At 40.8% G+C, this 16,588-nt stretch overlaps 2 protein-coding genes across 4 annotated transcripts in view; both read left to right on the top strand.

The window, feature by feature from the left end:
* The window catches only part of LOC143890637 (alpha-terpineol synthase, chloroplastic-like), a 28,737-nt gene extending 17,979 nt beyond the window's left edge, over positions 1-10,758 (top strand). Inside the window, exons 5-6 of the mRNA XM_077395335.1 lie at positions 9,671-9,919; positions 10,244-10,758. Coding sequence (XP_077251450.1) covers positions 9,671-9,919; positions 10,244-10,543 — 549 coding nt within the window. The 3' untranslated portion in view covers positions 10,544-10,758. The remainder of the gene's footprint in view (positions 1-9,670; positions 9,920-10,243) is intronic.
* A 5,498-nt stretch (positions 10,759-16,256) lies between these two features.
* Positions 16,257-16,588, top strand: part of LOC143890734 (alpha-terpineol synthase, chloroplastic-like) — a 6,118-nt gene continuing 5,786 nt past the window's right edge. For 2 of the 3 annotated variants that reach the window (XM_077395414.1, XM_077395416.1), the window contains exon 1: positions 16,344-16,571. In XM_077395414.1, coding sequence (XP_077251529.1) covers positions 16,347-16,571 — 225 coding nt within the window. In that variant the 5' untranslated portion in view covers positions 16,344-16,346. Of the gene's footprint in view, positions 16,300-16,343; positions 16,572-16,588 lie in introns of those variants that run through there. The other variant, XM_077395415.1, reaches the window with a different exon arrangement.

Raw genomic sequence — 16,588 nt, 5'->3', positions numbered from 1 at the left:
TGTCTTATCTCTTTTCATTCAAAATACCTTCATTGTTTTGAAGGATGGCCTCACACATAAATCAGTAGAGAAAAAAAGGGAACAAGCTATATTTGTTCATCCATGAGAGCATGATAAGATCAATATTAGCAACTAGGGGTGTTAATACTGATATCACAATTTTCAATAATCATATCAAACTTGCCTTGTTCATTTTGCCGCTAAGCTCTTATGAAGCCTGCTATTATCCGGAGGAAATCTACCCCAGATGGATAGGAATAACTAGAAGATCATCATGGAGGCTAAGTAATGTCCGAAAGAAGCAAGAAAAAGACATTAACATGAGAATCACTATTTTAATACCTGCAAAGAAATCGGCTTGCCATTTTTTCCCAAAATGATCCTAAAAGAGTATCAAACGCCTAGCATTGTTCTAAGAGAGAAATCAACTGCAATAGAATATGCAATCTGGTTTTCATGCAATTTCAATTGATAAGTGGCACCGACACTAAAAAGCTTTTATCAGAAATCGTCTTCAATCCAAAAATTAAAGTAAGACGGGCTTAAAACACAGACTCAATTCATGCAGTTCTAAGAGATAAAAGAGAATCAAACCTTGAGTAAGAAATGACAACCACAAAAGAAGAGCAATGAGAAAGACAGAGAGATTAAAACAAATTACCAGAGAAGGGCTGAAGAGATTTTGGTCTTGTTTTCTTTCCGGAATTTCGAAGATGCGATCAATTCCGAGGACGTCTTGATTTTTTCGCTTTGCCTTCTCCGACTACTTCCTCAAAGATGGCGCAGATGGAGGTGGATTTTGGTAATCGAGGAGTTGCAGAGGTGGTGGAGATGATGGTTATTTCCGGATTCCACGGTGGTCGAAGGTAGGAGAAGGGCGGTGAAGGTGGTTCGGATAGAAGGTGTCGGTGGGTGGAAATGGTGAGGAGGTAAGGTTGGGTTTGAGGGCTCGGTGAGATGGGTTTTGGTGGAAGAACAAAACAGGGGAAGGATTTAGGGGTTAGGAGATGGTTGGTTTGAGGAGAGGGTGGCGGCTAGTGGAGGTAGTGGTCGGAGAAGGTGGGGGAATGGCCGGAGAGTGGGAAAGATAAAATGGGTTTGCCGGATTCTTACCGGATTCCGGCTTGGATGATTTGGGAAGATGACCGAGATGGGTTTGAGAGTGAGGTGGGTTTTGGGGGTGAAAATGAAGAAAGTGGGTTTGCAGAGATGGGAAATAGATGATGGCTGTGGATTTGGATGGCCGGATTCCGGCAAAGTGGCCGGAATAAATGGTGTTAGAGATGGGGTTTAATAAAAAGGAGTTTGGATTTAATGGTTGTGAGGTTGTATTGAGATGGATGAGGGTGGTCGGATTCGTGTCCCACTTTCTTCATTTTCACCCCCAAAACCCACCTCACTCTCAAACCCATCTCGGTCGTCTTCCCAAATCGTCCAAGCCGGAATCCGGTAAGAATCCGGCAAACCCATTTCATCTACGCCTCTTCATTCAACCATCACCAAACCCACTTCATTCTCCCCTCTCCACCACCACCGACTATCCTCTTCTCAAACCACCATCCACAAACCCCACCGGAATCCGAGCCACCATCTCTGCAACTTTCCATCACCGGAGCTCCGGCCACCGACCCAACAGCCATCATTTTCTCCGGCCATCCAAGCCGGAATCCGGCAAGAATCCGACCATTGCTAGCCATTCTCACCCCTCCATCTCCGACCTTCATCACCATGGACCACCACCCTCAGCCGCCTCCTAACCTAAGCCACCGACCCAAGCCCATGTCGTTTACACTCACTTAAAACCCAAACCCACCACTACCATCTCAGCTAGGGTTGGCAATTTCACCCGAAAAAGCGGGGATCCGCCCCGTTTGGGGAGGGGATTCCCCGATTTGAAAGGGGAAGGGGAAGGGGAAGGGGATGGGTTGTCCCCGCCCCGCCCCGCCCCGCTAATCAATGCCATTTTTTTGTAAATTTTTAAGTGTTTTTTTTTAAGGAAAACTACTAGAAACTCTGTGGATCGGCTACAAGATTCCCCCAAACATAAACTTAGCTTGTCTTTTCCTTTTAATTAGCTTCTGAGAGCATTTTGGGAACTATAATAACCTTTTCACAGATGTTGATATAATAAAGACAAGCTGAGAGCCTGAGACGCTGAGTGTATGCAATTATCAAAAAATCGTAGTGCCAACAGAATTTTAGGGTTGGATTGCAGGTTTTAATTTTCAACAAGAAAAATTTAGTTACTAGAAATTTGTTTCATGTCAGCACTAGACTGAATTGCAGTTAAAGAAATAAGTCATTTGTTGATTTTGTTCTCTTCTCCATTCTCATTTCTCATGCTCATCTGGGGGTTAACATGCTATACAGAATGAACTAATGAACATTATTTTGCGTGTGTGAGCGCCCACTTATGGACTTTTAAAGTTCATTGTGACTACTGAAATAGTTACTTTTTGCACATTGGCTGCCTGTTAATGAAGATAATCCTGGTGCTCATTTCCTATTTATCATTCCATAATTTATGCAAAAAATTGCTGAAAGATGAGGTCCTGTTGTTATTTATGTTTGTTGTCTCATCCATGCATTTCTGATTTTGTCCATCTGTTTGTTGATCACATGAATAGAATCATAGCATTCATCACAATATTGTCTGTAATGGACGTAGAAGAAAGAAGCTCTGTTTGCTGGTTTGGTTGGGTTCCAAAGAGGGGGCGGGGCGGGGATTTTGTCCCCGAAGGATGCGGGGAGGGGAAGGGGAAGGGGAAGGGGATTAGATATTCCCCGCGAGGAGGGGAGGGGGATTCCCCACCATCCCCGCAGAGGGGAAGGGGAAGGGGACCCCAACATCCGGCCCCGACCCGCCCCGTTGCCAGCCCTAATCTCAGCCACCAACCCAAACCCATTTCATCTCATCTCCCACCACCGTCAACCCAACACCCTTGCTACCAAACCCATCTCAAAACCCTCTCTAACACTGGAAACCTCTTTCTCCGATCACCCTTTTCGTGGTCCAACCATCCTTGCCGGAATCCGGTAACCCCATTTCAGATCCGGTCCTGCGGCTGCACATTTGTCAGCGACAGAGCTTCAGCAAGACTACAAAAGTCCTAATTCTAGATCCAATCCACCCTCCCCTGCAACCTCTGCAAATAGCTGGGATCCCTTTGCAATCATCATCTCAGTAGGTGGTTTTGCAAGATGAGCTACGGGAGCAGCTCTTGTTTGGTTTCTTCCTACTCATTTATTTGGTTTGGCATTCTTTGTTACAATCTGTTCAAGTATAAATGATTAAATATCACCAACTCTAATGGCTTGGGCTTTTAGGGTAATTGGTTGTTTCACATGGTATCAGAGCTATTGCCTCACGGCTGGTTCATAACCCAGTAACACTCCTAATTCCTTGATATTAAAAATCCAAATGTATGGACAACCCAAAAAAAGAGAGGAGCTGGAAGAGTAGGGGGTTCGGTCATTTTTGCAGAGAGAGAGGAGGGTGAACGAAAAAAAAAGGGGAGAAGAAGGAGAAGGAGCCCGATTGACAGAGCTTCCCTGGAAATCAGCAAGCATTTGGTGATTGCAATTGTCCACCATCCAAGTAGGTAATCTCATTCGTTGCTAATATTTTGGGTTTCTTTGTTTTTGGATTTCATTTGTGATAATATATGGTCATGGGTTTATGATTATTTTTTTGGTGTGTTGCTTAGAATCCCCAAATCAATCTACCGTCCCTACATATTGGTTTTTGGGTCTGTTATTCATCTCTAAATCCATAGCATTGTCTACCAAGCACGTTTAGCAAATCGAATTGAAGCTATGTCATTATTTCTGTCCTTGTAGTTAATGTAGAGTGATTTAAGGGGTTGTTGGTATGTGGATAATTGTTAAGCTACTCGGACCCTTGTTCATCTCTCCACCTACCAAATTGAGTGGGAGCATGGGGTTTTATGAGCCTATTGCTTACGTGAGATTTCAGCTTCTTATAATCAGAATAAGAAATCATGGGGAATAGGATAACCGGCTGCAATGAAGAAGTGCGATTGTGAGGTTAGACCTTAGATTTCAGGGGACTAATATTCACGATATCATACTGTTCTCTCTGCATTGCTGATTTGCTGTCTATCCTTATTATCTATTTGAGTTGTTGACCTTGGTGGTACCTTATCTCAATGAATGTAGTAAATTGATTTGTTTCGTCTCGAATGCTCATAATCTATATGCTCTGCCCTCATCAATTAGATTTGTGATTTGTACATGTCTCGGTTTACACATTTGGATGCATCAACACTTCTCTTTTAGGGTTTGGGTTTATCCTTTTTCCTTCTTTATCCTTGTTCAGGATCACTTTTCACATGTTCTTCGGGATTCTCTTCGCATTTCGGGATCCCAGCGCCAGGCGATGACGGAATGTTTCTTGAGCCAACCCCTTTCCCTTCCTATCATTCTCCCCATCTCAGGGTCTTCACAGGGTTTGAGGGATTTCCTTTATTTCCGGGACCATTCTCTTCGCGTTCCTCGGGATCCTATTCGAGTTTCGGGATTCCATCGACTTTGGGAACACTTCTCTCGGGTTTAGGCGACGACGGACGGAAACCTCCTGAGCCAAAACCCCCTTTCAATCAAAGGGATAAAAACAACAAAAATCTAAAAACAACAAAAAACATCAGAAGCATCAAAAGCATTTTTCGAAAAAGCTTTTCGAACTACGTTGGCTTGATCCCTTTTCATAGGATATGTAGGTAGCTTGGGTCCACCCAAGTTCAGTCAAACCTTTTTAATAAATATTTTCAAACATTTCAAAACAAAAACAAAAATGGGCAAGGATGGTGATTGCCAGGTCACTCGGAGCCCTCTTTTCATTCCATTTCCGGTTTTCATCGTGATTTTTCGGTTTCCATCGGTTTTCTGACATTTTATCGGGTTTTGGGACGGGCGATGACGTAGCATGGCCCCTTTACAGGGATTGTCCTCGCTGAGCCCAACGATAGGTCATGACGATCGCGAGACTTGTCCGATCTTCAGCAGATTATGATCGCTGTGCTTGATTCCTTTTGAATCGCCCTCTGAGCCTATCGTGTGTTCCATTTTCTTTCTCCTGGCAGTTTTCGGTTCTCGCATACCGATGATTTTCTGATTCTTTTCTTTTCTTGCATCTTTTAGCTTGTCGTGTGCTTGCCTCAGATTTCTCATGCGTCGCTTCTAGTTTGTTTGCTTCTCAAGCATGCGATTGATTGTTATTTTCTTAACCTTATCTCTCGCATAGGTTCGCATGTTAGTGTGATTACTTTACTGCTTTGGTTGCTTAGCTATATCGTTTATTCATTTGTCTTATCTTGATTATCTGTCTAGATATAGATCGTTACTGCTTTCCTTATCTCATTATATCCATCATTGTCTGTTTAGTTATAGCTCTGCATGTGGTTGTTTACTACTTTCTTAGATGTGATGAGTTAGGATTTGTTTGCTTTCTTTGCTCATCCCCGGATCATGCATGCTTAGATAGACGTTTTCTCGGGGATGATTGTTCCCATTTCACATGATTTTCGCCCAAAACTCTTCAAAGTTAATTAGAACTGGCATAAGAGACCATGTGCTTGCACTTGGGCGAATTGGGGGTGCTCTTCGGATCTTCCTCATTCGTCACCAGGCACAGACCTTTTGTATCTCTGGTTATCCGTTGCAACAGAGTATTTCATGGGATCTAGGGCCCATTTCCTTGGATGGCGACTCTGAGTTGTTTTAAGTACATATTGGTTTCGAGGCTCCTGTCTCCTGATCAAGATGTATCTCATACATTATACATCGCCACCCATGCTGTGAGTGGCATCATGTTTCGAGAGTTCTTTGGTAGAGCTCTCCTTCACATTGTGGAGGTCTCAGAGGATTGACGGGGGATCTCGCGTCCCTCGCTCCCCGTCCTCTCGGGATCGGGGTCCACAGGGGGCTAAATGGATCTTACCAACATCATCTGACATGGATCTTCTAGTCTGAATATGGCTCGTATCCTCGATAAAATCTTCGCCTGTTCTGGGAAACAAAATTTTTTAAGAGGAATACACCTGTAAACTTGTACAATCCAATGAAACTGTACCGATGAGTCAAGCTCATCATATGCACGCTAAAAGAGTGCCATGATTATACAAAATCAAAACAAAAGATAGGTGAGCTTGTTAAGAACTCTTTCATGAGTGTTAAAAAAGTTGCATCACGGTTGTTCCCATTATCCACTCCAAAAGATGGCGACAAGTAAGCTAGACTATCAAATTCATTAACTCTGAAAAAAAAACCTGAATTTTTCTTAAAGTTTGCAGTTTTCTTGGCTAAATATTGGATACAGATTTTGCTTCTAATTTGGGCAGAGACTGCCTCCAGCAACAGAATCCAATTTACCAACAGTCATCTCTCCCTCAGTAGCGCCGCTTTAATTTTCGCAAGATCAACTTCAGATTTCATGGCAATTTCGTTGACAATTGTTTTCACTTCATTTTCCATTTCTCCTTTGCTTCACGAAACCCTAGAAACCAAACCAAATTCCTTAGCTTCTAGTGCATATATATTCTACTACCTGTAAGTGTCGTTTCTGCAGCAATTCCTAATCCCACAATCTTCGGCAGCCTCCATACAGCTCCTAGATCAGAAGTAATCACCTTATTGACCTCGAAGATAGCATTAGTGGTGGAATACCTAATATGGTAATGATATCTACACCCACACCCGTGCATTCACCGTGAATCATTCCTATTACCGGCTTCCGGCACTCCTCAACAACAGATATTGCCATTTCAAATATTGAAATATGCTGTGGAAGTTGATCTGTAGCTCTGTTCGTGTCAGAGGTATTTAACATGAAATCCATATCGGATGGTTCGATGCCTGAACAAAAATGTTGGCCGCGACTGCCAATGACAATCACACATACATCAGGGTTTTGGTTTAGCGAGTTGAGGGATTTGGTGAATTCGGAGAAGAATTTTAGAGAGAGTGAGGGGCATCTCAGGAAAAGATTGAAGATGGGACTCATCCTCTATTTCTAGGGTTCAAAGATCCATATCTAGGGTTTTGGTTGAGAGAGAGAGAGTAGATGTTATACTTCGATGGGAGAGAGAGAGAGAGAGAGAGAGAGAGAGAGAGAGAGAGAGAGAGAGAGAGATGTTACGCGCTCCCACGTTGCACCCCTCTCTATGTACGCCGGAATTCTAAAATTCTTTCGTATAGTTGGAATTCGAAAAGCCACTTCCTAAAAATCCGCAGGTCTTATATTAATAAATACCCCAAAAGTAGGACTTCTTGTATATCCTATCTTGAAATGCGTGGGAAGGAAAGGTTATCACAAACCATCCTAAAATCTCTCCCTCTCTCTCTCCAACAAAAACGCAAGAAGTATGTATCCTTCCTCATGCTAGGTAATTTCTGATTTTCTTTCTTTTTTCTGTACAAATTGATAATGAGACCACGTTATTTTGGCCCTTGATTTTTTTCTCATCTATTCATTCTAGACCTTTGATCAAGCATGATCTTTAAGCTATTGATTTTTGCTTGCCTTAAATCCTTAATCTTTGCAAATAAGATATCCCTCTGTCATTAGTCTGGAACCATTGATTCACCTTTGTGATAGCCCATCAGATCAACCATCTCGATCACTAAGCACATATGCCATGCGTCCACTGGATCATAGTCCTTTTCATGGAGACGGGATTAGAGATGAGGCCTGTACAAACTTTTCATTTTACTTTCATATTCTAGCTACTTTAAATGTCATAACTGTTTTCTTCTTGGGTTTCTTTTTTGCAGGTTTCTCAAGTTCTTTGTGGAATTTTTTGGGCTTTTATTTCAGCAAATAAATGGAAGAGGAGTTTAATACTGTTCAAACATGTATGAAGTTTATACTATGATGTAGATTCTCTTTCTCTTTGTGGTTGTCATTGTTGGTTGCCATAAATGCAAGTCTAAGTGTCTCTTCTTCTGTTTCTTTTGATTGTTGTGGACAAACTGTGTCTGTCCATTTTGCCCATTTTTTCCTCCACTGTTGGATGGGTTAGGATCATCCTATGGGTCTGATTTTTTGTGGACACCCTATCTAGGTAAGGGACTTTCAAATGAATGATTTGGATCACCCAAACAATGTGGGCCCCTACTGTATTTAACCCGACCGAGTAGATAAGCTTAGCTACAAGACTGAGTACCAACACTTTTTATGAGAAATTATATGATGCCCGTCCGTCAAAATAAAGCGCGGAGAGAGACAAAACCCCTCCCCCTTGATTTTTAATCCAAGGGAAAGCACCATTTCTTACTTTTCCTTGGTTCAAAAACCAAGGCAGCAGGTTTTGTCTCCTTCCGCCCTTTACATTTTGACGGTCGGGCATATATATATATATATATATATATATATATATATATTTTGAGAGAGAGAGAGAGAGAGAGAGAGAGAGAGAGAGAAGTGTTTCTACACACTAGTGTAGATAAGTTATCTGCACACTAGCTTAAAATACACCAATAGCGACAGGGTCCCACCTTATGTTTTGATGGGATGGCGCTCACACTTTTACACCCATGCATAGCATGGGCTACTAATTTTAGTGTGTGTGTGGTAGCACAACAATCAGTCTCCATATATTGCATTATTATTTCGAGGATTTATATGCTGAGTAGGCGGATGCGCTTGTGCCGAGGTACCACCCTTGATATTTGATCCAACAGCAGTTTTTAAGAAGCTGCTGTTGGATCAAACATCATGGTGGGACTTCCATCATACCTCTAATACGAGCATGTCTGCCTGCTCATCATATAATTTCTCTATTCCTTTATATATACACATGAGGAAATAAGAGCAGTGCTCTCTTGTTTTATTAATCACACTCCTATCTTTGTTAACATTTTTCTAATTGGCTATTAATGGCTGATACAAATCCCAAAAAGCTATCAATGGCCAATAAAAGATGTGTTGACAAAAGAGAAGAATGCCATTGTCAATACAATGAAGTGATGATATCTTCCCTATTCATATATGAATGTTTGTAAGTATAAAATACCTCAAAAAGAAGTTGCATTGCTCGTATCTGTTGCTCTTACATCTTTTAGGTGGTGGAGGAACTTGGGACTTGGTGAACACTTGAGCTTTGCTAGAGACCGTTTGATGGAGTGCTTTTTATGGGGTACTGGAATTATGTCAGAACCTAAGTTTGGACAAAGTAGAGAAGCTCTTACGAAAGTGAATCAACTAATAACAATACTTGATGATGTCTATGATCTCTATGGTTCCATTGAAGAACTAGAGCTCTTTACCGATGTTGTTGATAGGTGGGCTTTGCATATATAATATATATATAAATCTTTTGTCAATATTCTATGACCATATTATGCTTCTTGTTTATTTCTCAAATTACAAACATTTGGTGGATTTTCTACAGATGGGATGTTAATACCTTGGAAAAACTCCAAATTATATGAAGATTTGTTTTATGGCCCTCTTCAATACTATCAATGAAATGGCTTATGAAACACTAAAAGATCAGGGTTGGGAAATCACTCGATACCTGAAGAAACTGGTAATACATCCATTCTTTCTCTTGTCAAGTTAACTTTCGCTCTTTGATAATTCAACTCATTTCATTACCATACATACTTTGAAGTTTTCAACATATCTAGTGAGAGGCTTTCTTTATTTTAGTGGGCAGATTTATGTAAAGCATACCTTGTGGAGGCAAAATGGTATTCCAATGGATACATGCCTACACTTGATGAGTATCTTGACAATGCATGGATATCGATATCAGGGTCAGTCATACTAGCCCATGCCTTTGTATCAGCAAAACCAAAGATAACAAAGGAAGCACTAGAGTGCATAGACAACTATCCGAATCTTCTACTCTGGTCATCTATGATTCTTCGACTTTGCGATGATTTGGGGACATCAACGGTACATTAGCTACACTTAATCCCTATTCAATTTGGATTTTGAGAATTGATTTTGAGTCAAAACTGATTATTGGTCTCAAAATTAAATGCATCTTTAAGTCCTGTAATCAGTTTTAGGTTCAAAATAATTCCAAAAATAAAAAACTAATGGGGTATAAATGCAATTTTTAAGTCAAATAATCTGTTTTAGACTACAAAATCAATTATAAAATGCAAAACGAACAAGGCCTTGGCAAGCTTGTTTCTTCAACCACCACGCACTCGAATGTTGCACTATTTAAATCCCTGACTTTATTGAATATGTATATTTCTTTCACCAATGTAGGCAGAGCTAGAGAGGGGTGATGTTTCCAAATCTATTCAATGTTACATGCATGAAACAGGGGCTCCTGAGGAAGTTGCTCGCGAACATATAAGAGGTCTAATTAGTGATATGTGGAAGAAGATGAATAAAGATTCTCTCTCTTGTTCTCCACTTTCTGAGCCTATTATTACTGCTGCGTTGGATCTTGCAAGGATTGCCCAATGCTATTACCAATACAGTGATGGGTTTGGTATTCCAAACAATGAAACCAAGGAGCGTGCTATATCATTATTGGCTGAACCCATTTTGGTTAAGGAATAATAAGACTGGTTTGGGCTATGTAGATAATATGGCTTAGTAGTAAATTCATAATAGTGGTTATTGCAATATACCCAAATGTATTGTTATTTATATGAATTATGTACTTGATATGAGAAGATAGACATAAAATTTTCCTTTTATCATGTAAACGCCTCCTAAGTTGTGGACTACCAAGAATGTTTGTATAAAAGAGTGTGTTTTTAAGTTAGGCTTCATTTGATAACACAAAGTGAAATAAGTTTTTTGTTTTTTTTCCCAAGAGAGTCGAAGTGGAATGGAGTGGAATTGAAATGAAGGTAAAAAGAGATTTCCTGTGTTTGATGTAACTATTGAAAACTAGGAAAACAAAATCAAATTTCTATTTTCACTCTTTGATTGACCAAAAAGAGAGCAAAAATGAGTCTAGAAAATGATAAAAGTAGGGCGCTGATATTCTCTCTCTCTCTCTCTCTCTCTCTCTCTCTCTCTCTCTCTCTCTCTCTCCACACACACACACACAACATGAACAGTTGGTGGGCCCAACAGAAACCGTTGGTGGAATGGCATGCCCATCTTTGAACAACGTAGGCCCCGCCCATACCACACCATAGGATAATCAAAACCGTCCATTTGATGGGCCATAAACGTAAATATGTTGCGTCCCAAAATATTATTTCCATAGGCTGATCCTAGCCCTCCGATCTAAATAGAAACTACATCTTATGCAACCTCTATAGATTGTAGGGTTGTGATAATCCTATGGAAATGATTTTTGGGGCACACCATATTTACATCATGGTCCATCAAATGGACGGCTCGGATCATCCTATGGTCTGGACGGTACACTTCATTTTCAAAAATATGGATGGGGCCTAAATTGGTACGAACCACACCATAGGATGATCCAAACCATGGACGGCTTGGATCATCCTATGTTGTGGACGATATGCTATTTGAAAAATATCGGTGGGGCCTACGATTGGGCCTTAATGTTAGTGTACGACCAACTCCATAGGATTATCCAAACCATGGACGGCTTGGATCATCCTATGTTATGGACGGGCCTTAATGTTACTGCAAATAGGGAAAATTATAAAATGAAAACTGCAATAGTATGATCTTAGAAAAAGATGAAAATACCAAACAGAGAATAGATAATCCAAAATATCTGTAGAGTTGCTGTACGTCCTCGAACGCTTCGCTTAAGACGTTATTCGGCCCTATTCCGGTGCAAGGATTTGACTACTGAACCGTCTCCAGGAACAGCAACTAAGTGTTGGTGTGCACCTACCAAACACTTTGAAGGCAAAGCTTCGAGTCTCTCTAGTTAAGCAAATCGGGCTCTACAAAACACTTTGAGGCTTTTTGTGAAGATCTTAATCTCACACCAAAATAGGGGACACACCCTTGGTTGGCTTTCCTTTCACACACCACAACAATGGTGTAGAACCTTTTCCTTCTCTCTTTTTTCTCTTCTTATTAGAAGCTAGCCAAGAGTCTCTTCATTCTTATGGAATCACCCTTAATGAGAGAACTAAAGGCATTCAACTAAAGGAGAAAACCAAAGAGCCACCATAAATAGAATACAAAGAGTCACCAAGAAAGGCCCACTCTTTTGTCCTTTTGTGCATGACTTTTGGAGACCAAGGAATATGAAAAGCCACCTTAAAGCCTTAGCCCAATTATGAATATTTGAAACTTAGATTTTTAATAAAAATCCAACACAATTTTGAAGCCTATTCATTTAGCAGAAAGACCAAATTTCTCCAAAACATCCTTTAAGAACTTCCAAAGCTTTTGCCATGTCAATTTTTAGCACCACATTTCTTCCACCCCTCACTTTTTTCTTTAGCCCTGTCATCGTTTCTTGGGCGATGCTTATGTTATCTGATATACCCCTGCCTTTAACAAATGCTCCTTGTTCTAAGGAGATAACGTTAGGCAAGACTTTTGCAAGTCTTGAAACAATAAGCTTGGAAAGAATTTTATAACAGAAGTTGCAAAGGCTAATTGGCCTGAAATCAGAGAAGTCTATTGGATTTTCTAACTTTGGGATTAATGCAAGGAAGGTGGAAGTGTAGTGCCTTGATAGTTTACTTCCTTCGAAGAATGCAATCGAGGCTGCTACCAAGTCTGATTTGACAATGTACCTACATGCTGTGAAGAATAGGCCACTGAAACCATCAGGACCCGGAGAGCTTTCTAACGAGCTATTGAAAACTGCTTTGATTTCCTCCTCAGTGGGAATTGCAGTAAGCATTTGATTGTCCTCTGCAGATACTAGAGAAGGGATGTGGTTAAGGATGTCCTTCTTAACCCCTTCGCACATTCGAAGAAGTCCCTAGCTAGGTCTTTAATTTTGCCTTTGTTTGTAATCCATATCCCTTTGTGCCTTATTTTGTTGATTCCACCAACTTTCCTTTGATGTTGCATTGAGGCATGAAAGAGTTTACTATTTCGGTCACCCTCCCGGAGCCGTTTCTCTTTGGATTTTTGCCTCAAAAAAATTTCCTCGAAGAGAATAGCTTCATTCAATCTGTTCTTAGCTTCGGAAAGGGACTCCGAGTTGGATTGACTTGGATTGGAAAGATGGACGGTTTCAGCTTTGAAAACTTCAGCTTCCTCTCTTTTGATGTTATGGAAAATATCACCAAAAGTCTCCCAGTTCCAGAGTTTCAGGATTTGTTTTGTATTTTTCAATTTGAGTGATAGAGCTTCGAGATGGTTATTCGCTCGTGGAATGACATCAACACTCATTTTCAAGGACAAACACTTTTGCAAGGCACCCGGGCCCGAGCCCATCACACACCCGACTCCAGAGATTAACACAAACTCAAGCCCTGAGCCCAACACAAATTTGAGCCCCCGTCTCATTTCAAAACTCCTCATAAAACATCCATGTACTAGGGAAAGTCGGCGTGCGCCTAATCGTATGGGTCTAACACCGTTTCCAATGAAAAGTGAAAAATGAAAAGTCCCACATCGACTAAGCACAAAAACTTGCCTCGTTCAATGAGTCTATAAAATTCTTTATTCCTTCCGAGAAGGGAGGAGGAACTTCAACCATCCCAAAGTGCCAGGGGAGATAAGCTTCGCCTACCCTACCCGAGGGAGGAGGACTTTTGTTTGGTTCCAAAAGGACCCCAAAAGAAGCTTTCCACCATTGATAAGAGCTGTCTCTTTGGCACACTCTCTATGGCCCTACCAAGCTTGTGATTCCATCTCCCTTGGTAGGTCCACCGATGACCCAAAAACGCAAGGCCCTCAGTCCATATTCCATGGGCCCTTAATTCATTTGCTTGAGTTAAGTAGGTTACACTTACCATAAATAAAAGGCTAGGGGGTCAAGAGAGGTGTGCCAAATCATGGCTTCACTTCACAACCCCTAGCCCACATTCCTTACTCCTTGAGAGGTGAGTGAGAAGCCAAAGAGGTGAGCCAATCTATGGCCAAACTTCGAGGCCATGAGCCCATTCCTTCTCTCTTTCTTTTTCTTTTTCTTAATCACTTGGATGTCATAAGGAATACTCACAAAGACAAGCAAGAAAGGAAGGAGGCTCAGACGAGACGAGGTAATCCATGGATGGATCTCCACTCCTAATGATTGATTTTTTGAGGGGATTGTATGTCTCGAGTTGCAAAGTGATCCCTCTAACATAAGATTTTCCCATTTTTAGTAAAGACCGACGTAAGTTAGGTGGAGTTAGTGCCTAACACCTTCCAACACCAAAAGCAAAACCTGGACCTGGCGTTGGGCAAGCAAGATGGTGCATATAGAGAGTCATTATAGGTCCTAGGTCCTAACCTAGTTGGCGACTCTATTTCACCTCCGCAAAGGATCCGGTTTGCCTGATCCCACGAGGAAGCTCATGACAAGACCTTGCTAGGTTGTCCTTCGAGAGGTGTTATGCTAGGAAGGGTTGTCGGACCTAATGACAAGCAAAGGGCTAAACAAAAACAACTCTAACGACACACCACAACAGATTTTGTCTTATTCATTTTTTTCTTCTTGCGGGCTCCTATGTCTCACGTTTGTTTCTTGTGTTTTTTAGAGTTTTTTATAGAATCGAACTTTAATAACGAGCACAACCAGCCCACATGGGCCCACGGCAGTAGTGCAAGTTTGACCCTAAACATGGAAGATTGCTATTAAAAAACAATATCCTCCCCAATCAGATAAATATTTCTCTTGCTGTTTTACTTTGAGGTATAAATAAGTCTACAAAAAATAATTTGTAAAAACGTGTTAAAAAAACCATTTTTTTATAACGACATTATTATTTCACGTCTTACATAACATGGGTTTGAAGTCTCACCAGGTAAATTTACTCTCATGCCATTACAGTTTTTCTAAACTTGTTGTAATCCCTGAAGTTTGTATTTTTCGTGAGAAACAGACGTTTTCAATGGCTTCATGGACGAGAGAGGCAACTTAGTGGCATCACTTTGTGAGGATATAGAGGGTATGTTGAGCTTGTACGAAGCTTCATACCTAGGTTTCGAAGGGGAGATAGTCTTGGACGAGGCCAAAGCATTCATGATTAGGTATCTCAAGGATTTCAAAGAGAAGAACTTAGATCAAGACTTGAAAAGGCATGTCGAGCATGCCTTGGAGCTTCCTTTCCAAGGTTACAGGCTAGGTGGTACATAGAAACATATGTTGGAGAAAAAGAAATGAACCCTTTCTTATTTCAGTTTGCTTAGCTGGATTACAACATGGGGCAGGTTACATACCAGACCAATATTAAAGCTGTGTCTAGGTAAGCGCATATGAAATATCACCCTTGTACAACTCTCTCTCTCTCTCTCTCTCTCTCATATATATATATATATAATTTAAATGGGAATTGCTAGCGTCCATCGCAAAAGGCATTACCATGTTTGCCGACAGGATATCTTTTTAGAGATCGCGCCAGTTTATTCATTCCCAAGTTTCAAGAAAAAAAAAAAACATGAAACATGACTAACGAATGCTTTTTTGTGTTTTCTACACTTCAAAGAAGAGTGGGTATGGTTTTGTAAATAACGGCAAAGTCAAGGGCATTGTGGCTTTGATTAGTGTTAGAGGAAAGGGAAAAAAAAACACGTGTTTACAGATATATCTGTCTTAAATGCTTATCATGTGATTAGAGTGGGAGCAACGGCAATAGGCCAAATTTGTGCTGGCCGGCAATATCCATGGCTGATATCACCACATTACATGTGGCAATTGATCTATCCGTACGATGATTGTTTTCCTTAGGCTCCGTTTGTTTCTTTTTCCACGTAAAATGGACATAAAACCAAGGGTTGGGGTTGGGCTTGTAGCTTTAATGGTTGATGATTTGTTCCTCAACCTTGAGGTCGCAGGTTCAATCCCAATTTACTTTACCACAAAAAAAGGTTTTACTTTTTTACTAGGGTCAGGCCTCTCTAGTGTACTAATGACTACTCTTTTACACTGAAGGGGGCTATAGCAAGTGTAAAAAGGGGGGTAAATATATCATTTCCTTTAACCAATGTAGTCCTTTTAAACATTTAGTGTAATCTTCAGGGTATTATATTACCATGTTTGCCGACAGGATATCTTTTTTAGAGATCGCCCGAGTGTATTCATTCCCAAGTTTCAAAAAACAAAAAAAACATGAAACATGATTAACTATTGATAGATGTGATATGTATTTTTCTCCGTTTTACTACCACAGGCCATGCTTGTTGATTGTAAGCAAACCAGGACTTCCCATAAAGCAAAATTTCGTCTTTGGAGAAATATCTCGTGTTACATGAGATGGAGGAGGGTATAAATAATCTCACCATTATTCTCACAATCATAGCTTTGAATAAGATGGCTCTTCCTATACTTTCACTCTCCATCCCATGCTCCTTCTCACGGTTGCCTCCTTCTCTTCTACATTCAACTATACCTCGAAGAACTGTAAATATGGCTAAGCACATCACATGCACTCTAACCACCCAAACGTTTGAGGAGACGATTAATCGTCGATCAGCAAATTACCCACAAAGCTTTGGGGATTATGACTTCATTCAGTCACTAAAGAGTGATTACACGGTTATTATTGCACTCCA

This window comes from Tasmannia lanceolata, unplaced genomic scaffold (genome assembly GCF_043159265.1).
Source record: "Tasmannia lanceolata isolate RefF3 unplaced genomic scaffold, GAP_Taslan_0.1 ptg000013l, whole genome shotgun sequence".
Classification (NCBI taxonomy): domain Eukaryota; kingdom Viridiplantae; phylum Streptophyta; class Magnoliopsida; order Canellales; family Winteraceae; genus Tasmannia; species Tasmannia lanceolata.
The sequence above is the reverse complement of the archived record's forward strand: the minus strand, read 5'-3'. Positions and strand labels throughout refer to the sequence as shown.